At 44.1% G+C, this 22,557-nt stretch overlaps 1 protein-coding gene across 1 annotated transcript in view; it reads left to right on the top strand.

Annotated features, from left to right (window-relative positions):
* The first annotated feature begins 240 nt into the window (after positions 1–240).
* Positions 241–22,557, top strand: part of BAALC (BAALC binder of MAP3K1 and KLF4) — a 96,280-nt gene continuing 73,963 nt past the window's right edge. The window contains exon 1 of the mRNA XM_036831010.1: positions 241–541. Within this exon, the coding sequence (XP_036686905.1) occupies positions 382–541 (160 nt within the window). The 5' untranslated portion in view covers positions 241–381. The remainder of the gene's footprint in view (positions 542–22,557) is intronic.

Here is a 22,557-nt window from a genome sequence, read left to right as displayed (position 1 = left end):
TGCCCTCCTCCTATCCTCGGGCCGCCGCTCTTGCGTCCCACGTCCGGCTGGGGCGCACCGAGGGAGCATGCGGGGCAGCGTTTGACTTGGCACGGGGTTGGGGGTAGGGCAGCAAGGGCGAGGGGAGGTGGGGGAGGAGAGGTGGGGAAGGGGAGGGCCTTGGAGGAGGAGGAGGGGCGCGCGGGGAGCGGGCGAGGCGGAGGGGGCGGCTGGCGCCGCGGGAGCTGAGCGCCTGGCTGCGGCGCGGGCGGGCGGGTCGACGGACGCGATGCCGCCGCCGCCGCCTCCGCCTCCTCGCCGGCCCGGGCTGCGCCGCAGTGGCTGAGCCGCCGCTAGAACCGCGAACCGAGCGGCCGCTGGGCGCGCCAGCAGCGCGGGAGGATGGGCTGCGGCGGGAGCCGGGCGGATGCCATCGAGCCCCGCTACTACGAGAGCTGGACTCGCGAGACGGAGTCCACATGGCTCACCTACACCGACTCGGACGCGTCGCCCAGCAACGCCACCCCGGACAGCGGCCCCGAGGCGGGCGGCCTGCACGCAGGTGAGTGCGCCTGGCTCCCGCAGACCCCCAGCGCTGGGAGGCGGGGCACGGGAGGGGGACGCGGGAGGGACGGGGGGCGCCGGGGCAGCCCAGTCCCTCAGAGAATTCTGTGCGGAATGGTGGTGGTGGTGTTGGGGCCGGGGGAGGGGGTAGGCGGGAGACAGACAGCACCTGCCTGCTGACAGACTGACCGACCCAGGCCCAGGGAGCAGGGCCAACCAGAGACCCCTACAAAAGGCTGAGCTAATCCCCTGGGCCTCGCGGAAACCCCGCACCTCTTGGCCTCCGCCCGTGCCTGCTCATTGGCCGGGGACGGGTGGGGTGGGAGGACAGCCCGCGCGGCTCGCACACCTATCCCGCCGCCCACCCAGGCTTCTCGCCCGCTTGGACTCGCCTCCGCTGGATTTCGGCCCGTTTCCTCTTCTGGCCGCCTAGGCACACAGCCGGGCCACTCCATCCACTGGCCGCCTGGCCCCTCTCTCCCTTGATTTATAGACTGACCCAGATTACCTGGGTGGTTTCTTCCTCGTGGCTTCCCCCTTTTCTGCCGTGTCTCGGGTTTTGAAAACCAGAATCCTAGTTCAGGGCAAAATAAACAACGGCCGCGCCATCACTAGTTCTGCACTTCAGCTTACTTTTCAAGCAGTTGTTTCACAGCAAGAAATTCGTCTCTACCCTACGGTGCCTTGATGCTTCTTTATATGAGGCAGGGCATGAAAGTGGATTACGACTATAAATTAAATACTCTTACCATTCTGGCAGAAATCTGATAGAAGGATATGCAAAGAACTTTCTGGACCAGTCGCAAATCAGATTTTTTTTTCTTTTAAAGCAGACAGTAATAATTGTAACGTAGAGATGAAAACAGACTGTTGCCACAGACTGACCTTTAATCATAAACTTGTTAGTGACGTTAAACGGAAAAAACCTCACTGCTTATTACATGGATGTTGTCAGAAGCCAGATCAATATTTGTATAAGAATGTTTTAACTATTTCCCTGTATGTTGCTGGCATTTTTGAATATTGAAATCTAAAATAGAAAATGAGGTTAATTTGAAGAATAGCATATATTATAAGGAGGAGGAGAGAAATGTCAACTACTCCTAACACATCAGTAGTCCTAAATTCCTGCCTCCTAAATAAGAGCTGTCACTTTTTTTTTCAGTTATTTATTTATTTATTTATTTATTTATTTATTTATTTATTTATTTATTTATTTATTTAATTTATTTATGGCTGTGTTGGGTCTTCGTTTCTATGCGAGGGCTTTCTCCAGTTGTGGCAAGCGGGGGCCACTCTTCATCGCGGTGCGCGGGCCTCTCACTATCGCGGCCTCTCTTGTTGCGGAGCACAGGTTCCAGACGCGCAGGCTCAGTAATTGTGGCTCTCGGGCCTAGTTGCTCCGCGGCATGTGGGATCTTCCCAGACCAGGTCTCGAACCCGTGTCCCCTGAATTGGCAGGCAGATTCTCAACCACTGTGCCACCAGGGAAGCCCCAGAGCTGTCACTTTAATCCTGAGACTCTGTCTCCATCTTTTAGGACCAAGCTGGGTCCTTTTTCACATGAACTTTGTGATTTTGTTTTTAAGCGAGGACCGTCAGTGAAAATTGTGCAAGGCATAATACTTCATTTGTCTCTAATTTTTCTGACTCACAGTAGCAATCGTAATGGTTATTTCGTATTGCTGATGCTTTCAGCGTGCTTTCAAATGGTGTTGGTTGAATTCAGTGTCAGAATGAGGATAAGGCATGAGCCTTCAAAATAGACCTGGTAAATGTTAGATGTAACAGCATTTTCTGAGGAGGTATGGTACCTCTCAGGAGACACTCAAAAAGACCAGAGCTGCACTCCAAGGAAATAAGGTTAAAAATATCTAACGTGGAAAAGAACAAAGTACAGCTTCAGGGAATGGTTGCCTTGGTGACTGGAAGTATATGGTGTGTGTGTGTACATGTGTACGAGTGTGAGAGAGTTATTATGGGATGGCTAAATAGGTACATATTTATTTGTTTCCAATGCTTATTCATTTATTACTCTGCCATCCTGAGTCATGTCCCATCATGCATCATGAGATCTGGTTCCCGCAACAGGTGGGGTCTGGGACAAGCATGCTCATTCGTGGTACCCTACCAAACATGGGACAGCCCTGCCAGGCAAGTGGTCCTGAAGACCTGAATCATTCACAGGAAGGGCTCGGCTCCAGTCTCAGAACAGCGCCCTGAAATTGGCAAGACACTTAGATGGGCAGGATCATTTCAATTCCCTAGAAATTTCCATCAGCCTCAGAGGAGAGGAACATTTCTGAAGATCAAGATGGACTCCAGCCGTCCCTGGAAATCCACTGGCATTCCCTTTAGAACCTTTAGAAAAATGCCTTCTTGATTCTTGTGGATTTTTCAGACTAGCAACTGGTCATCTTTGGTCAGAGTGGGTCGTTGGAGAAAGCTACAGTTCTCCTGGGTTTCAGCCACCCTGCGAGATTAGCCAGCATCCTTTATTCTTTTCTTCCCTCCTGCTCCCCCAGCCTCACCCACCTGCTGCCAGTACACCACCTGTGAATTCAGTTCCAGTCTCCTGGGGGGCACCCACTGGCCCGCAGTGACTGTGTGGTGATAAGAAGCCAGAATGCCACTTTTTCCTGTTTCCGTCAACTCTTTTCTGATGGGGGGACAAGAGGGAAAGCTGGATTTAGGGTAATTCAGATTGTAAAATCATCACTAATGGCTTCATGACTAGGACTGTAGAGCTGGAGAGGCTCTCTGAAGGTCATCTGTTGCAGGCAGATGGGATTCAGTTAAGTTGCCCCAGTCTGCACTGCACAGCCTCCCAGTGCTTTCACAGTTCTTACCCACCGCTCCCTCAGTCCTCAAGAGTCCTTTCTTTCTGGGCCCCTGGTCACTCTCCTTTAGTAGCAAATTGAAGCCACTTTTCTTCTGGCCGTCCCAACCTCAGGAGCTCTGAGGGCAGGGAGTGGGCTAATGCATCTTTATATCTTGTGCTTAGCCAGTTACACTGTGGAGCCCCCGGCTGGGATTTTCTTGAATGAGTAGCCTCTCCGTTTAAACCTGCCCTCCCTGTCAGCTCTTCCTAGATTCCCTCCCCCTTTGCTCTGCCTTGCATCCCTTGCTGCTGATGTTTTCCCACTTGAATGAGTTTAACCTAGATTCCTCCAAGTGTCTTTCTGAGCCCACAGCTTTTCTTTAACAAGTGCCCCCAGCTTTACCCTACCCCCTTGAAACCCCTGGCCCAGCTCAAAGATGCCGTTTCTTCTGTAGCGCCACCACCCCTCAACCTCAACTCCACACCCATAGCTACCAAAAAGCCCTATTTAAGCACATCTGCTTGTAAACCTCATGTCTATTTCTCTTAGTCCAGTCCAAATTGAGGTCACGTCACATGACAAGTGTTCAGTATTATTTGCTGAATGAATTCTGCATTTCACAGCAGGAAGGAGGCATGTTTTTCTGCCAGTTCCACAAAGGAGAGAGTTTCTTTCCTTCTTCTCCTTACTTACAGGATCCTTACATGATCCTGAGCCTTTGATCTCTGTGTTTGGGGATCACTTCCACTTGCCAGCGGAATTTGATTTTTAGATTTGGCTATTATGTAGGCTGGAATTAAAGACCTAACTGAAGCAGCAATATCTGATATCCATTGCTTATCTGTGTCATTGAAGCCTGTCTCTCTGTCACAGGAGGAAATTAAATTGGTCTGGTGTGATTTAGTTCTCATAAAATCAGTTTGCTGGATTGATTTTTACCTCTGTGGTCTGGTGGAGGTCTCCTGTGGAGAAAGGGGGTCTCTGAGGTTGCTCTGCCCCAGCCTAGCTCAGCCATTGCATACATGAATAACTTCCTAGCTTCACCTCAATTTAATCACGAGTCCCTTAAGTTACATCCGTAAAGATCCCCTTTTCTTTCTTTTTTTTTTTAAACCTAGTATAGGACATAGACTATTTTAGATAGTCTATAGATTTTTTTTTTTTTGGCTGCATTGGGTTGGGTCTTCGTTGATGCGCACGGGCTTTCTCTAGTTGCAAGCGGGGGCTACTCTTCGTTGTGGTGCATGGGCTTCTCCTTGCGTTGGCTTCTCTTGTTGTGGAGCACAGGCTCTAGGTGCGTGGGCTTCAGTAGTTGTGGCACGTGGGCTCATTAGTTGTGGCGCACGGGCTTAGTTGCTCCACGGCATGTGGGATCTTCCTGGACCAGGGTTCAAACCTGTGTCCCCTGCATTGGCAGGTCCCTCCCTTTTCTACTGTTAGTATTTTTCTAATGTCTCTAGAGAATAAAACATTTCAAATTTCTCTAAAATGCTTCTACTTTATAGTTTTAAATTGCTATAGTAAGTGCTTTAGTGAATGCAAGATGGAAGATTGCAGAATTAGACTCACATCAAAATGATTTATCTAAATCAATTGAAATATGTCAGGTGAAATGAAGAGCACTTAATATTACCATTAGCTAACAGTTATTGATATCTTACCAAGGGCCAGGCGCCGTACTTAGTAGCACTTTATGTAAATCATCTCGCTTAATCCTCACGAGGGGGGATGAGGTAGAACTATTGCTATCCTTCTTTTGCAAGTGAGGGAATGAGGCTTAGAGTGTGCAGTAACTTTTCCCGATCCAAGACTCGAATCCAGCTTTTTCTGAATCCAAAGCCCGCACTCCTAAATCCTGCCTTCCTGATGAGTGGGGGGATCAACTATAGAATTCTTGATTTGACAGTGGATGGTACTCAAAGTCTAGTGTGATCTCTTGGTAGTCTAGTCTGGTCTCAGCACAGTTTTCTTCTGCAGCATCTCTGAGGAAAGGATATCTCTTCCCTAGGGAAGGGGGTCTCCCCATACCTTTGTCGAGCAGTTTCCCTTGCAAGAAACTCTTCCTGCTGCCTTGTAATTTCCACCTGGTCTCACATAGATCGTTCCTTCAACATTTGAAGATTGCTGTTGTATTTTCTCTCACCGTTGGTCCTCCAGGCCAAACACATGCAATTCCTTCAGTCACTTCTCAGACTTCTGTGGGACTGACCATATCCCTACAAATGCACTGTTTGGTTTGTCAAAGTCCCTCTTGATACAAGGGACCTATGGTTACCTCCAAGCTGCTGACGTCGGCTGAACAGCAGAAGGAAATATGAGGTCTGTTATGATGTGGACACTGACCCTTTCCCGATGCAGCTAAAACCAGGTTAGGATTTGTTTGTTTTCCTGCTGTTGTTGTTGCCATGTTACCTTGATGACTCACATGAAGCTTGCAATTAGTTAAAACCCTTAGATCTTTCTTTCTAGTCACATTTAAGTTCTATGACATCAGTGACATTGTCTGGTTTTCACTCTACATACCCAGCACCTGGAACAGTGTCTAGAATATAGGTGACACTCAATAAATGTCTGTGGAATGAGTGAATTTTTTTCCCTAATGAATCCTACATTCGTACTATTGATTTCCATATCCCAAATTTGGGATTTTTATATTTCTTCTTGTTAAAACTAATCTTGTTGGTTTCAGTTTAATGTTTAAACTTACTGACCTTGACTCATTTTGATAGTGCCATGAAGACAATAGTCTAGGTCTTCGTTGCCCTATGTTGGAAGTCTAAAGATAAAGGGCATTTATTTGCTCGTTTGTTTATTCAATATACCGCTGGCACAAAGATGAGTGAGATATGTTCCTCGACCTGAAGAAGTTAATAGTATAGGGGACACAGGTGGACACACTTCAGGTCAGCATGGTGCACACTGGAACAGCATGAAGGAAGGGTGCTGGGGGAGTGCAGAGGACTGAGTAGTTCATTTTGCCTGGGGAGGGGCCAGTGTGTACAGACCCCTGCAGGAGGCTTCCCTGCAGAAGAAAGCAGGACTGCTCCTGCAGACCTGCACAGCCGGTTACCCTGCTTCCCTCCCTGAGTGAGGGCACCTGTGCAGAAGCCACCAGGGGCTTCCTGGTGGATAAGCCTCCCCGCTTCTCCCAGCTCTCTCTGTATACCTGTTACCACTTGGTTATATTTTCAAACAATTTTTTAAAGTGAAGTATAGTTAATTTACAATGTTGTGTTAGTTTTAAGTGTACAGCAAAGTGATTATATATATATATTATATATAATTTTTCAGATTCTTTTCCATTATAGGTTATGACAAGATATTCAAACAATTACTAAGGTCTGCCCCCATGGGAATGACTTGCTCTGATAGTTAGGTAAGGTGTCTTTCCACTGGCCATTGTAGTCCTGTGCCTAACGCTGGGCCTGGCTATAGTAGGACTTCAAGCGATCTCTCTTGAATGAATACATCTCCTAAAACTTCTCTGTGTCCATTTCGTTCTTCCTGCAGTGCCCAGAGATGATGTTTTCTTTCCTCAAAAGTTCCATCTGCTCGTCCTTTTCGGGTTCTTGTCTACCTGGTGGGTTGTATAGTAAGAAAACATCCTTACCTCTCTACGCCCCCTTTGCCAAACACAAGCCCCTTTGTTATAAGGGTGGTTTTGCAAAAATCACTTCAAGAAACAGGTGGCAGCAAACCCGGGCAGTTCATCAACATCTAGGAAGTCTCACCTCTCATGGCCCCGGTCTCTTGAGCAGTCACCCGTCCTGCCCCAGGCTCTCCAGGTGCTTTGTCCAGCCCAGTGAGAGCAGCGGTCACACTGCACTGCCGGGCTTGTTCCCGTCTGTCTCGGGCTAGCCTGTGAGCTCTGCCAGGTTGCGGACTGCGTGATTGGCATTTGCGTGCCTGGCATCTACCACATGTGTGTTGAATGACTGTAAAAGTACCTAGGTGGATGAATGATCCAGCTAGGCAAGTGAGTTTTGTCTGTCTGTCTTGTACCCTCTTTCCTGAGTCCTATCTTAGATGATTTTGTCTTGGACATTAGTCCAGTGAACCGTGTCTTCATTGGACACTAGATAAAGCTATTCTGGCTCTGATCAGAAATGAATTTAAGGCTCCAGGCTTGGGCCCCAATGCGAGGAAGAGAGTCCCCTCTCAATCAGCAGGGAGTCTTTTCGTGCACTCAGCAATCCCCCAACGCCTGGAGGTCCTGCCTTCACCCTGGGATCTGTGCACCTGTGACCCTCAGCCCCTTCCCGCAGATAAGACCATTCTGTCCTTTAGTGAAGCTGGGAGTCTGAGCCTGTTGTTCCTTACCCATGGTGCCTGGGCTTTCATCCCAGGAGCCCTTCTGTGACAGGCCCATGGCCTCTAGCCCCTCTCAGAAGACTATTTGACCCTGCTAGGACTCCTACAGAGGCTCTCTGGCTGGTCCCAATGCCACCTTTGCTTCCGTCTGTAGAGGAGACTGGGTGGGTGAACCCTGAGCCACATTGTGGTCCAGCCCCTTCCAGCCCAGCCACCAGCAGAGTTCACTTCCTCACGTGCTCCCCTCCCACTCTGCCCCCCGCCCAACTGCCTCCTTCTCTCCAGAGATAAAGCCCTTTCAGAATGTTGCTGTGGGCTGAACTGTGTCCCACCAAGTGTATATGTCGAAGTCCTAACCTCCAGAATGTGACATTTTTTGGTTTTTGTTTTTATTTTATTTTTATTGAATTCGATTTACAGTGTTGTATTAGTTTCTGGTATATAGCAAAGTGATTCAGTTATACATATATATGCATATTATTTTTCATATTCTTTTCCATTGTGGTGTATTACAGGATATTGAATATAGTTCCCTGTGCTATACAGTAGGACCTTGTTGTTTATTTTAGATATAGTAGTTTGTATCTGCTAATCTCAAACTCCTAATTTATCCTTCCCCCACCCTCTTTCCCCTTTCGTAACCATAAGTTTCTTTTCTGCGTCTATGAGTCTGTTTCAGTTTTGTAAATAAGTTCATTTGTGTCACATTTTAGATTCCACATATAAGTGATATCATATGGTATTTGCCTTTCTCCTTCTGACTTACTTCACTTGGTATGATAATCTCTAGGTTCATCCATGTTGCTGCAAGTGGCATTATTTCATTCTTTTTTATGGCTGAGTAGTATTCCATTGTATATATGTGCTGCATCTTCTCTCTTTGTTCATCTGTTGATGGACATTTAGGTTGTTTCCATGTCTTGGCTGTTGTAAATAGTGCTGCTATGAACATGGGGGTGCATGTATCTTTTCAAATTAGAGTTTTCTCTGGATATATGCCCAGGAGTGGGATTGCTGGATCATATGGCAACTCTATTTTTAGTTTTTTAAGGAACCTCCATACTGTTCTCCATAGTGGCTGCACCAATTTACATTTACAGTGCATTTGTAGGAACAGTGCAAGAGGGTTCCCTGTTCTCCATAACCTCTCCAGCATTTATTTGTAGACTTTTTAATGATGGCCGTTCTGACTGGTGTGAGGTGGTACCTCACTGTGGTTTTGATTTGCATTTCTCTAATAATTAGCGATGATGAGCATCTTTTCATGTGCCTATTGGCCATCTGTATGTCTTCTTTGGAGAAATGTCTATTTAGGTCTTCCGCCCATTTTTTTTATTGAGTTGTTTGCTTTTTTGTTATTGAGTTGTATGAGCTCTTTGTATATTTTGGAAATTATGCCCTTGTCAGTCTCATTGTTTGCAAATATTTTTTCCCAGTCCATAGGTTGTTTTTTCATTTTGTTTATGAAAAACCTTTCGTTTTATATAAGCAAAAGCTTGTAAGTTTGATAAGGCCCATTTGTTTATTTTTGTTTTTATTTCTATTGCCTTGGGAGACTGACCTAAGAAAGCATTGGTACGATTTATGTCAGAGAACATTTTGCCTATGTTCTTTTCTAGAATGTGACGTTTTTTGGAGATAGGGTACTTACAGAGATAATCAAGTTAAAATGAGGTCATTACAGTGAGCTCTAATCTAATGTGACTGGTGTCCATATGAAAAGGGAAATGTGAACACACAGACAGACAGACACTCAGGGAGAATGCCATGTGAAGATGAATGCAGAGATTGAACGGCCAAGGAAGGCCAAAGATGGCCAGCCAAGCAGCAGAAGCTACAGGAGAGGCATGAAACAGATTGTCCCTCACAGCCCTCAGAAGGAACCAACCCCACCAGCACCTTGATCTCAGACTTCTAGCCTCCAGAACTGTGAGACGATACATTTCTGTTAAGCCAACTGGTTTGTGGTACTTTGTTACAGCAGCTACAGAAGAGTAATAAACATGTATTTATGAGCACAGACACTGAACATTTGGAAATAATAAGAGAGAGGCTTTCTGTGGTCACTATCTCACACTTCCTTCAGAGATTGGGTCTCTTTCCTTGTCATTTATATTCAAATAGCATTTATTGAGCATCTACTATAGGTGAGAATTTTTCTCTTGGGATGTTAGCTTACATAACTCTCTAAACTAACCTCAGAAATCATTGCTATCACCATCTACCAGATGAGGAAACGAGGTTCAGTGAGATTAAGAGATTGAGCGGTTTAAACACAACACTGTAAATCAACTACGATAAAATTTAAAAAATAACAATACTAATAATAAAAGAGATTGAGCGGGGTCACCCATCCAGGAAGTGGAAACACCCAGCTCAGAATCCAGTTCTCTAGTTTCTAAATGCAGGGCAGTGCTAACGACTAAGCACAAATTTAGGGCCCTCCTCCACCCCATCTGGTTTGGCTTTTTTGAAAATATGAGCCACTTGGAGTGGGAGCCTCCTGCCAGCGTTCTCAAGGATGAGAACAGGAGTCTTTGAAGAGACACGTGCAGCGCTGTGACACTAATGCCACCCCCTGCCTGTGCTGAGTGTCCCCAAGCAGGGCTGCCGGGGCTGCTCAGAAAATCACCTGCATCCCACTCACCTGATGGGCTCGTTAAAGATGGAATAGTCTTTGGGCAGAATAAGATTTTCTTCTGGTTTCAAATGAAATGGGTGCTCCTCAAGAAAATCTAGAAAGTGCAGAGAAGCACACAGAAGGAAATAACGCCTCTGTAACATTTAGGTTTTGTCCTTAAGGTCCTGCATCTAGGTGTATATGGTGCACATTGTATCTTCTGTAGGGTTTATGTTTAAAGTTTGAGGGGGCATGGGAAAAAAATCCCTCAAATTGTTTGGAAGCTCAAAGGCCAAGAGAAAAAACTTTTTTGTTTCTCTTTGTGTTCAGGAAAATATTTAGAGGTGGCAGCAGCCAAAGTCTAGTTTGAATCGGGGAAGAGCAGGGGGCAAAGACCGTGGATCAGCGAAGGGATTTTTCTCCCTGTTTTCTTTCAGTGCTAAGCACACATAGTTGAATTCAGGTAAGTTATATGCTAGGCTAATGCGTAGTGTGAGTCCATTGTGTGTAACCCCTCCACCGCCCCCTTTCACCTCCCTTCCATCCCCCACAATTGGCTCGGGCTGAGGATGCTGTTTAATATTCTACCTAGCTGTTTGCTGGGGTTTAGAGTTGCTTAATGGATGTAGAAACATGGGGTGTGTGTGTGTACGTGTACCAGCTCTCTGTCTGAGTCTCAAATGCCCATGAGGTCGTGCAGGTTGGCTGCCCAGCATTGGGGTTGCTACAACCCCATACACTGCAGCTCTGGGTCTCTGTGTCAGGCGGGATAGACATGGAGTGTCTGCCTACATCTTGCCATGTGGCTTCTGTGTAATGAAACAAAGCCAGAAGCCTGAGTAGATGTTCCTTAATCTAGCTCTGTCTGCTTTACAGATAGTGCCAGTTTTTCCCAGATTCCGGGATTAGGTTGTCTATTAGTCCTTACTTTGGGTAATGTTGTGAGTCTTGGTCTTTTTCTGTCTTCATAGGCATTTTAATGGGCATTTGGGCAAGGCTGAGTCAGCAGCTCCTAGCTAGATACGCTTCAGCCTGGAAGTCCAACCCAGAGCCTCTAGACCGTTTCCTCCAAGCCACTGCACCCACAGCTGTCAGACAGCCACACCTGCGGGACCACTCAGCCAGATCTGATCTCTCTGTTTACCAGCTCCTTCTCATGTGACCATGTCCTAACTTTTCTCTTCATCATCATCATCATCATCATCATCATCATCATCATCTTCCTTGTTATTTGGCTTGGAGATAGTATAGTTCAGTGGTTAAGGAATTAGACTTTAGCAACAGACATTTACCAGCTGTGTGACCTTGAGCAAGTTTCTTAGCTTTTCTGGGTTTCAGCTTCCACATTATAAGATGGGAGTCACTGCAGAATTCATGTACTCACAAATATGAAGGGCATAGTGTTTCTTTCTTCTTTTTATACAAAAGGATTTATTAAAAAACCAGTAAGACCCTACTACATCATGACACTGTCACACTGGGCTTTTAACACAAGACTTGCTCTACAATACTAGGGAGTGCAGGGCATAAAACACAAATTGATTCTGAAGCATAGCAATTAAGAAATAAAGCAATGAAAGCAAATTTCTTTTAATGAGAACTCAGGATTAAACTCCAGAGGGACCCAACATCATACTTCCGTTCGGGGACTTGATACAAAAAATTTAGTTTGAACGGCTATCAGCAGGTGGCAGGGGCCACCTTTAAATGAATCTTCAATTTGGAAAATACTGCTTCACCACCTGTTGGGGATAAGTTGCAAGTGGAACAACTTAGTATGGTTTGTAGCTATTTTGATGACCACCTCACCTGGATGCTTTCCCATAACCACTGTGCTGGTCCCCACCTCTTGCACGAGCTCTTTCTGCAAATCTGCCTCTGGATCCCCACTGTTGCTGTTGCTGATGATGTTCCTTCGACATGGCTACTTTTATCTCACATTTACTAAGACCAACATTGCGTTATTTCTTTTCCATTATCTTCTTCACTGGTTCCTCTTCCTTAAAGGTAATAAAGCAGAATAAGGGCATAGTGTTTCAGTGCTGCCCATCCTGGCACCCAGGATCCCCTCGCCTCCTCAATCTCGCCCTGGACTCATCTCGCCAATCGCAAACCCGGGGTCACCCCTCCTGTTTCTGAGTTGCTTGGCATTGCTGTTGAAAGTCATGAGTGTTGGCGATTGCATCCAGTAGTGATTCATGCCTAGAAGCTCAGTGTCCTTACCAGTTCTGTTAGTTCCTTATTAATATGCTGTTTTAGTCCCCATGTAATACTCCCGATATTATTCTGTTCTTGCCCTCTGAATGCTAAAAAAGTGGAAGACTTTCTGTGAGTTCTCCCATCTTTTCCTCCAATCACCTATTGTCTATCCTTCTTGCCACCTCAGAGTTTTTAAACATCTTTAGCCATCCTCTCTCCTCAGATCTGCCTGTTTGGATTCTAGATTGTTCCTTGTTGTAACAATAGATGAGGCCATCACAGGTGGTTCCATTTTTTTTCTGCACTTAACAAAACGTCTGGAGATTGGTAGCCACGCTGCTCAAGGCCGCTATCAAGGGCCTGGGCTCTTTGAGCTTATTGTTTTGCCATCCTTATTGTGTGGATTTCATCCTCGTAGTTTTGCAAGTTGCTGTGGCATCTTATTTTAGATAGGAAGAAGGAGGAAAGGTAGAAAGAAGCATTCCACCTAAGTTTTTTTTTTTAATCTGTAAAACAATAGCTTTCCCAGAATCCAGTAAACTTTGCTTGCATGTCACACTGGCCAGGACCGTGTTACATGGCTATCACAGACTTCAAGAGCCTAGGAGATCAAGACTTTTAGCTGGGCTCATGACACCCTAAAAGTAATGGGTCCTTTTGCAAAGAAAAAATGGGGAGAACAGATATTGGGTAGGCTGCAGGCAGGTGCATGTACCTTTCATCCTAAGACTATGTCAGAGGAGAGAAAACTAGCAGGAGTCAGGGGAAAGGAGAAAAGGAAGTAGAGAGGGGAGGAGGGGTAGGTCTGCCAGAAACCAAAACAACATAATTACTAGTATTAAGATTTTGCTGTAATAATAATATATAATAATAATAATTATGTGTTTTTAGCTTTCCCATGTGTCAAGTGAATTCATAAAGGTGAATATTTGCTGAAAAAGTTACATGTGCCAATACTGAACTAATCTCAGAAATACTGCAGCAATAGCCCAAACTGAAATCTTTTAAAATGGTCTTTTGACATCAGACTCTGTGCTGTGTACACGCGACGCGTGGTGGACATTTCCTTGTTTTCCACTTCATTTTCTTGCAAAGTTCATCTCAGCCGGAAACTGATGTGCCAGCTGATCCTCTGTGGTACCGATTTCCAATTAGTGGGAACATTGTGCAGGTTCACTGTGCAGGGTCGCTCTGATGCCCTGTCTGGGGGCTTCTGCTGGAGAAGAGTTCACAGTATTTCCTGTGAAAGTTTAAAAAAAATCACCCTGCTATTGTCTCTAGGTCTGGTGGACTTTAGGGCACAGGGAAACCGAAAGGATTTGTAGAAAATAGCAGGGCTGTTTGGGAAACTGGTCGCCATAACAACAGGGCACAGCACAGCAGCAGTTACAAGGGAAGTGGCGATGGCCAGCGCCCTTCACAGGAGGGACGATTCAGGTTTAAACACCTCCATAAACAACAGTTGTGTTTGACAACAAGCCGTTCATAAATTATTACGTCCAAGAGTTACTTTTCAAGGACAGTCTTCGTAGCAGCCAGGTTCAGATTTGCTTGCTGGGGAGATAAGTGATGTGTGAGCCAACACTAAGGAACATAGCCACTGCCTCGTGAGCATGGCTTCTGTTAACTGAGTGCCCAGCACGTGCCAGGACTTGCATATTCAGTATCTAATTCTGTTACCCCCATTTTACAGATCGGGGGAAGTCAGGGAGGTGAGGTACCTTGCCCAAGGGCTGCACATCAGGTTCTCTTGGGGAACCTAAAATGAAGCCTGCACCCCAAACCTGGGGCTTCAAATATGGTAGATGGGTGGGGCCGGAACTCCTGCATTTTTAACAGCTTCTTTAGGTCAACACTGAGAGGCATTCCCTCTGTCTGTGGTGGAGCCAAGATTCTGCATTTCTAACAAGCTCTCAAGTGATGCTTGGACCTCTTGTAGAGAAGGGAGGTCCTAGATCAGAGCCTGGCAAACCTTTTCTGTAAAGGCCCGGATGGTAAATATTTCAGGCTATATGGGCCACTGACCTTTGTTGCAACTACTCAGCTTTGCTGTTTTTAGCACCGAAGCAGCCATAGGAAAAGATAAATAAATGAGTGGCTGTTTGTTTTTTTGATATTGAGCTGCATGAGTTGCTTGTATGTTTTGGAGATTAATCCTTTGTCAGTTGCTTCATTTGCAAATATTTTCTCCCATTCTGAGGGTTGTCTTTTCGTCTTGTTTATGGTTTCCTTTGCTGTGCAAAAGCTTTTGAGTTTCATTAGGTCCTATTTGTTTATTTTTGTTTTTATTTCCATTTCTCTAAGAGGTGGGTCAAAAAGGATGTTGCTGTGATTTATGTCATAGAGTGTTCTGCCTGTGTTTTCCTCTAAGAGTTTGATGGTGTCTGGCCTTACATTTAGGTCTTTAATCCATTTTGAGTTTATTTTTGTGTATGGTGTAGGGAGTGTTCTAATTTCATTCTTTTACATGTAGCTGTCCAGTTTTCCCAGCACCACTTATTGAAGAGGCTGTCTTTTCTCCACTGTATGTTCTTGCTTCCTTTATCAAAGATAAGGTGACCATATGTGCGTGGGTTTATCTCTGGGCTTTCTATCCTGTTCCATTGATCTGTATTTCTGTTTTTGTGACAGTACCATACTGTCTTGATTACTGTAGCTTTGTAGTATAGTCTGAAGTCAGGGAGCCTGATTCCTCCAGCTCCGTTTTTCTTTCTCAAGATTGCTTTGGCTATTTGGGGTCCTTTGTGTTTCCATACAAATTGTGAAATTTTTTGTTCTAGTTCTGTGAAAAATGCCAGTGGTAGTTTGATAGGGATTGCATTGAATCTGTAGATTGCTTTGGGTAGTAGAGTCATTTTCACAATGTTGATTCTTCCAATCCAAGAACATGATATATCTCTCCATCTATTTGTATCATCTTTAATTTCTTTCATCAGTGTCTTATAATTTTCTGCATACAAGTCTTTTGTCTCCTTAGGTAGGTTTATTCCTAGATATTTTATTCTTTTTGTTGCAGTGGTAAATGGGAGTGTTTTCTTAATTTCACTTTCAGATTTTTCATCATTAGTATATAGGAATACAAGAGATTTCTGTGCATTAATTTTGTATCCTGCTACTTTACCAAATTCATTGATTAGCTCTAGTAGTTTTCTGGTAGTATCTTTAGGATTCTCTAAATCCTATAGTATAGTATCATGTCATCTGCAAACAGTGACAGCTTTACTTCTTCTTTTCCAATTTGGATTCCTTTTATTTCTTTTTCTTCTCTGATTGCTGTGGCTAACACTTCCAAAACTATGTTGAATAATAGTGGTGAGAGTGGGCAACCTTGTCTTGTTCCTGGTCTTAGTGGAAATGGTTTCAGTTTTTCACCATTGAGGATGATGTTGGCTGTGGGTTTGTCATATATGGCCTTTATTATGTTGAGGAAAGTTCCCTCTATGCCTACTTTCTGGAGGGTTTTTATCATAAATAGGTGTTGGATTTTGTCGAAAGCTTTCTCCGCATCTATTGAGACGATCATATGGTTTTTCTCCTTCAATTTGTTAATATGGTGTATCACATTGATTGATTTGCATATATTGAAGAATCCTTGCATTCCTGGGATAAACCCCACTTGATCATAGTGTATGATCCTTTTAATGTGCTGTTGGATTCTGTTTGCTAGTATTTTGTTGAGGATTTTTGCATCTATGTTCATCAGTGATATTGGCCTGTAGTTTACTTTCTTTGTGACATCTTTGTCTGGTTTTGGTATCAGAGTGATGCTGGCCTTGTAGAATGAGTTTGGGAGTGTTCCTCCCTCTGCTATATTTTGGAAGAGTTTGAGAAGGCTAGGTGTTAGCTCTTTTCCAAATGTTTCGTAGAATTCGCCTGTGAAGCCATCTGGTCCTGGGCTTTTGTTTGTTGGAGGATTTTTAATCACAGTTTCAATTTCAGTGCTTGTGATTGGTCTGTTTATATTTTCTAGTTCTTCCTGGTTCAGTCTTGGAAGGTTGTGCTTTTCTAAGAATTTGTCCATTTCTTCCAGGTTGCCCATTTTATTGGCATATAGTTGCTTGTAGTAATCCATCATGATCCTTTGTTATTTCTGCAGTGTCAGTTGTTACTTCTCCGTTTTCATTTCTAATTCTGTTGGTTTGAGTCTTCTCCCTTTTTTTCTTGATGAGTCTGGCTAGTGGTTTATCAATTTTTTTACCTTCTCAAAGAACCAGCTTTTAGTTTTATTGATCTTTGCTATTGTTTTCTTCATTTCTTTTTCATTTATTTCTGATCTGATCTTTGTGATTTCTTTCCTTCTGCTAACTTTGGTTTTTTTTTTTTTTGTTGTTCTTCCTTCTCTAATTGCTTTAGGTGTAAAGTTAGGTTGTTTATTTGAGATGTTTCTTGAGGTAGGATTGTATTGCTATAAGCTTCCCTCTTAGAACTGCTTTTGCTGCGTCCCATAGGTTTTGGGCCGTTGTGTTTTCATTGTCATTTGTCTCTAGGTATATTTTGATTTCCTCTTTGATTTCTTCAGTGATCTCTTGGTTATTTAGTAGTGTATTGTTTAGCCTCCATGTGTTTGTATTTTTTACAGATTTTTTCCTGTAATTGATATCTAGTCTCATAGTGTTGTGGTCAGAAAAAATACCTGATATGATTTCAGGTTTCTTAAATTTACCAGGGCTTGATTTGTGACCCAAGATATGATCTGTCCTGGAGAATATTCCATGAGCACTTGAGAATAAAGTGTATTTGTTGTGTTTGGATGGGATGTCCTGTAAGTATCAATTAGTCCATCTTGTTAATGTATCATTTAAAGCTTGTGTTTCCTTATTCATTTTCATTCTGGTTGATCTGTCCATTGGTGAAAGTGGGGTGTTAAAGTCCCCTACTATTATTGTGCTACTGTCGATTTCCCCTTTTATGGCTGTTAGCATTTGCCTTATGTATTGAGGTGCTCCTATGTTGGGTGCATAAATATTTACAATTGTTATACCTTCCTCTTGGATCGATCCCTTGATCATTATATAGTGTCCTTCTTTGTCTCTTGTAATAGTCTTTATTTTAAAGTCTATTTTGTCTGATATGAGAATTGCTACTCCAGCTTTCTTTTGATTTCCATTTGCATGGAATATCTTTTTCCATCCCCTCCCTTTCAGTCTGTATGTGTCCCTAGGTCTGAAGTGGGTCTCTTGTAGACAGCATATATATGGGTCTTCTTTTTGTATCCATTCAGCCAGTCTATGTCTTTTGGTTGGAGCATTTAATCCATTTACATTTAAGGTAATTATCTATATATATCTTCCTATTGCCATTTTCTTAATTGTTTTGGATTTGTTTTCGTAGGTCTTTCCCTTCTCTTGTGTTTCCTGCCTAGAGAAGTTCCTTTAGCATTTGTTGTAAAGCTGGTTTGGTGGTGCTGAATTCTCTTAACTTTTGCTTGTCTGTAAAGGTTTTAATTTCTCCATTGAATCTGAATGAGATCCTTGCTGGATAAAGTAATCTTGGTTGTAGGTTCTTCCCTTTCATCACTTTAAATATGTCCCGCCACTCCCTTCTGGCTTGTAGAGTTTCTGCTGAAAGATCAGCTGTTAACCTTTTGGGGAGTCCCTTGTATGTTATTTGTTGCTTTTCCCTTGCTGCTTTTGATATTTTTTCTTTGTATTTAATTTTTGATAGTTTGATTAATATGTGTCTTGGCGTGTTTCTCCTTGGATTTATCCTGTATGGGACTCTCTGTGCTTCCTGGACTTGATTGACTATTTCCTTTCCCGTGTTAGGGAAGTTTTCAACTATAATCTCTTCAAATATTTTCTCAGACCCTTTCTTTTTCTCTTCTTCTTCTGGGACCCCTATAATTCGAATGTTGGTGTGTTTAATGTTGTCCCAGAGGTCTATGAGGCTGTCCTCCATTCTTTTCATTCTTTTTTCTTTATTCTGCTCTGCAGTAGTTATTTCCACTATTTTACCTTCCAGGTCACTTACCCATTCTTCTGCCTCAGTTATTCTGCTATTGATTCCCTCTAGAGAATTTTTAATTTCATTTATCGTGTTGTTCATCATTGTTTGTTTGCTGTTTAGTTCTTCTAGGTCCTTGTTAAACGTTTCTTGTATTTTCTCCATTCTGTTTCCAAGATTTGGGATCATCTTTACTATTATTACTCTGAATTCTTTCAGGTGGACTGCTTATTTCCTCTTCAGTTGTTTGGTCTGGTGGGTTTTTACCTTGCTCCTTCATCTGCTGCATATCTCTCTGTCTTCCCATTTTTCTTAACTTACTGTGTTTGGGGTCTCCTTTTCACAGGCTGCAGGTTTGTAGTTCCCGTTGTTTTTGGTGTCTGCCCCTGAGGGGTGGCTTGTGTAGGCTTCCTGGTGGAGGGGACTGGTCCCTGTGTTGTGGTGGTTGGGGCTGTATCTTGTTTTTCTGGTGGGCAGGGCTGCGTCCGGTGGTGTGTTTTGGGGTGTCTGTGAAGTTATTATGATTTTAGGCAGCCTCTCTGCTAACAGGTGGGGTTGTGTTCCTGTCTTGAGTTGTTTGGCATGGGGCATCCAGCACTGAAGCTTGCTGGCTGTTGGGTGAAGCTGGGTCTTAGCGTTGAGATGGAGATCTCTGGGAGAGCTCTCGCTGATTGATGCTGTGTGGGGCCGGGAGGTGTCTGGTGGTCCAGTGTCCTGAACTCAGCTCTCCCACCTCAGAGGCTCAGGCTTGACACCAACCAGAGCACGAAGACCCTGTCAGCCCCATGGCTCAGAAGAAAAGGGAGAAAAAAAGAAAAAAAAATTATAAAATAAAGTAATTAAAATAAAAAAATTATTAAAATAAAAAATTTAAATGTAATAGAAAAAAAAAACAGAAGAGAGCAACTAAACCAATAAACAAATCCACCAATGATAACAGCGCTAAAAACTATACTAAGATAAACATAAAAATCAGAAACAAGTCAGTCGCAGACAGCAAACCCCAAGTCCGCAGTTGCTTCCAAAGTCCACTGCCTCAATTTTGGGTTGATTCGTTGTCTATTCAGGTTTTCCACAGATGCAGGGTATCTCAAGCTGATTGTGGGCATTTAATCCGCTGCTCCTGATGCTGCACGGAGAGATTTCCCTTTCTCTTCTTTGTTCGCACAGCTCCTGGGGTTCAGCTTTGGTTTTGGCCCCACCTCTGGGTGTAGGTTGCCCTCAGGCTTCTGTTCTCGCCCAGACATGACAGGGTGAAAGCAGCGGCTGATTAGGGGGCTGTGGCTCATTTAGGCTGGGGGGAGGGAGGGGTACGGAATGTGGGGCGAGCCTGTGGCGGCAGAGGCCAGTGTGACGTTGCAACAGCCTGAGGCGTGCCGTGTGTTCTGTTGGGGAAGTTGTCCCTGGATCACGGGACCCTGGCAGTGGCGGGCTGCACAGGCTCCCAGGATGGGGGTGGAGGGTGCAGTGTGTGGATAAGTGACCTGTGCTTGCATACAGGATTCTTGGTGGCTGCAGCAGCAGTGTTAGTGTTTCATGCCTGTCTCTGGTGTCCGAGCTGATAGCCACGGCTTGCGCCCGTCTCTGGAGCTCATTTAGGCGGTGCTCTGCCTTCTGTGGGCAGACAGGGAAGGAATCCCCTCTCCTCGAGCACCCCGAAGCAGTGGTCTCTTTCCTCTTAGGCAGCTCCAGACTTTTTCCTGGACTCCCTCCCGGCTAGCCGTGGCGCACTAGCCCCCTTCAGGCTGTGTTCACGCAGCCAACCCCAGTCCTCTCCCTGGGATCTGACCTCCGAAACCTGAGCCTCAGCTCCCAGCCCCCACCCATCCCGGCAGTTGAGCAGACAAGCCTCTCAGGCTGGTGAGTGCTGGTCGGCAGCGATCCTCTGTGCGGGAATCTCTCCGCTTTGCCCTCTGCACCCCTGTTGCTGCGCTCTCTGTAGCTCCAAAGCTTCCCCCCCGCCCACCCCCCGTCTCTGCCAGTGAAGGGGCTTCCTAGTGTGTGGAAACTTTTCCTCCTTTACAGCTCCCTCCCAGAGGTGCAGGTCCCGTCCCTATTCTTTTGTCCTTCTTTTTTCTTTTTCTTTTGCCCTACCCAGGTACGTGGGGATTTTCTTGCCTTTTGGGAAGTCTGAGGTCTTCTGCCAGCGTTCAGTAGGTGTTCTGTAGGAGTTGTTCCACATGTAGATGTATTTTTGATGTATTTGTGGGGAGGAAGGTGATCTCCACATCTTACTCCTCTGCCATCTTGAAGGTCTCCCCTCTATTTGATGAGTTTTAATTCATTGCACTTATTATTATTTGTGTGTGCCTGAACTGTTCCATTTTTGACTAATGGAAGCCCCTTGGTTTGATTCCTTTTTACACAACTCCAATAGTCTTTGATAGTCCTTGCTTTCTGATATGATGTTTTTTCTAGACTTATGTTGTATTTTTCCTGTGCTAGACTTGGAATTAACCATTTCTCTAAGGAGTCCTGGTTCCTTTAATTGAAATATGATATTTAGAGACTACAGCCTGGGCACCTGGGGTGCTCATTGCTATTGGGTTGGTTGTTGTTTATAGACCTTTTCAGAGGACAGAGCTAGGAGTTATTTTCTTTTTTAAAGAGATGATATATTTGTATTGATATTATCAATTCAAAACTTTCAATTGTAGGGCTTTTCTTATTTTTTTTATTTTTGTATTTGTTCTTTTTTTTAGGTGCTGAAAATCTTGGTTCCTAACAACATTAGAATTACTTATTTACTTTTTATATATCTAACAATATGTTACTGAAAATATTTTTAGATTTTTATGGGGTTTTGTCCTTAGGGTGTAGCACAATAGAAATATACAGTTAGATTGCTATGTTTTACAGTAACTTGAAACAATTTCTTGCTGTATCGTTAAGCTATCAACTTGCCATAGAGGTAGGTTATTTATTTTATCTTGTGGCCAAATTGTTGCTTTTTAAAATTTCAGTTTAATTTTGTTTTATATTTAGGTAAAAAATTTACATGGGTCCAATGACAAATGTACAAAACAAGCTGCATTTAAGAAGTCTAACTTTTATTTCTGCCCCATCTACTCTGTTCCCTTTGTCCTCCTCTAGTTTTGGTTATCTTTTCATATATTTATACAATATATACATACATACACACACACACACACACACACAACACACATACACATACATTCACATGCTGCCTTTTAAAGATAAAAGGTAGCATACTATACCCTCTGTTTTTCTGTATGTTGGCCTTCTCACTTAGTATATTCCAGAGATCACTTCAGAGCAGTATATAGATAAATTTCTCATTTCTTTTCATAACTACATATGCTCAATTGTGTGGATATGTCATAGTTCATTGGGGTTGTTTCTAGACTTTTGTCCATGTGTTTTCTCACTTTTGCCAGTGTATCTTTAGGTAGATTCTTTTTTTTTTATAAATTTATTTATTTATTTATTTTTGCTGTGTTGGGTCTTCGTTTCTGTGCGAGGGCTTTCTCTAGTTGCGGCGAGCGGGGGCCACTCTTCATCGTGGTGCGCGGGCCTCTCACTATCGCGGCCTCTGTTGTTGCGGAGAACAGGCTCCAGACGCGCAGGCTCAGTAGTTGTGGCTCACGGGCCCAGTTGCTCCGCGGCATGTGGGATCTTCCCAGACCAGGGCTCGAACCCGTGTCCCCTGCATTGGCAGGCAGATTCTCAACCACTGCGCCACCAGGGAAGCCCTAGGTAGATTCTTAAAAGTGGGATGACTAGGCTGAATGCAAGCAGGTACTGCCAAATTCCTCTCCACAGCAGTTGTACTATGTTGCATTCCCATCAGCAGTGTCTGAGAGTGCCTGTTGTCCCATAGCCTTGCCAACGGAGTATATTGTCCAATTTAGGGGATTTTGTCACTTTAATGGGTAAGAAATTGTCACTTAGTTTTAATGTGCATCACTGTGAGTGAGGTCACTGTCTTTTCATATGACTATGGGCAAATTGCCTTTTTCCTAGGTGTATACCATCTGTTTACATCTCTAGGCCTATTCTTTTGACCATATTCAGTAGTTGGGAATCTTCATCCTTTGAGGATGACTGAGATATTTTGAAGAGCAAAAAGTCCCTAAGTTATTTGGTGAATGAAATTGT

Source organism: Balaenoptera musculus, chromosome 17 (genome assembly GCF_009873245.2).
Source record: "Balaenoptera musculus isolate JJ_BM4_2016_0621 chromosome 17, mBalMus1.pri.v3, whole genome shotgun sequence".
Lineage (NCBI taxonomy): Eukaryota > Metazoa > Chordata > Mammalia > Artiodactyla > Balaenopteridae > Balaenoptera > Balaenoptera musculus.
Note: the sequence above shows the minus strand (reverse complement) of the source record. Positions and strands in the feature narration are given on the sequence as shown.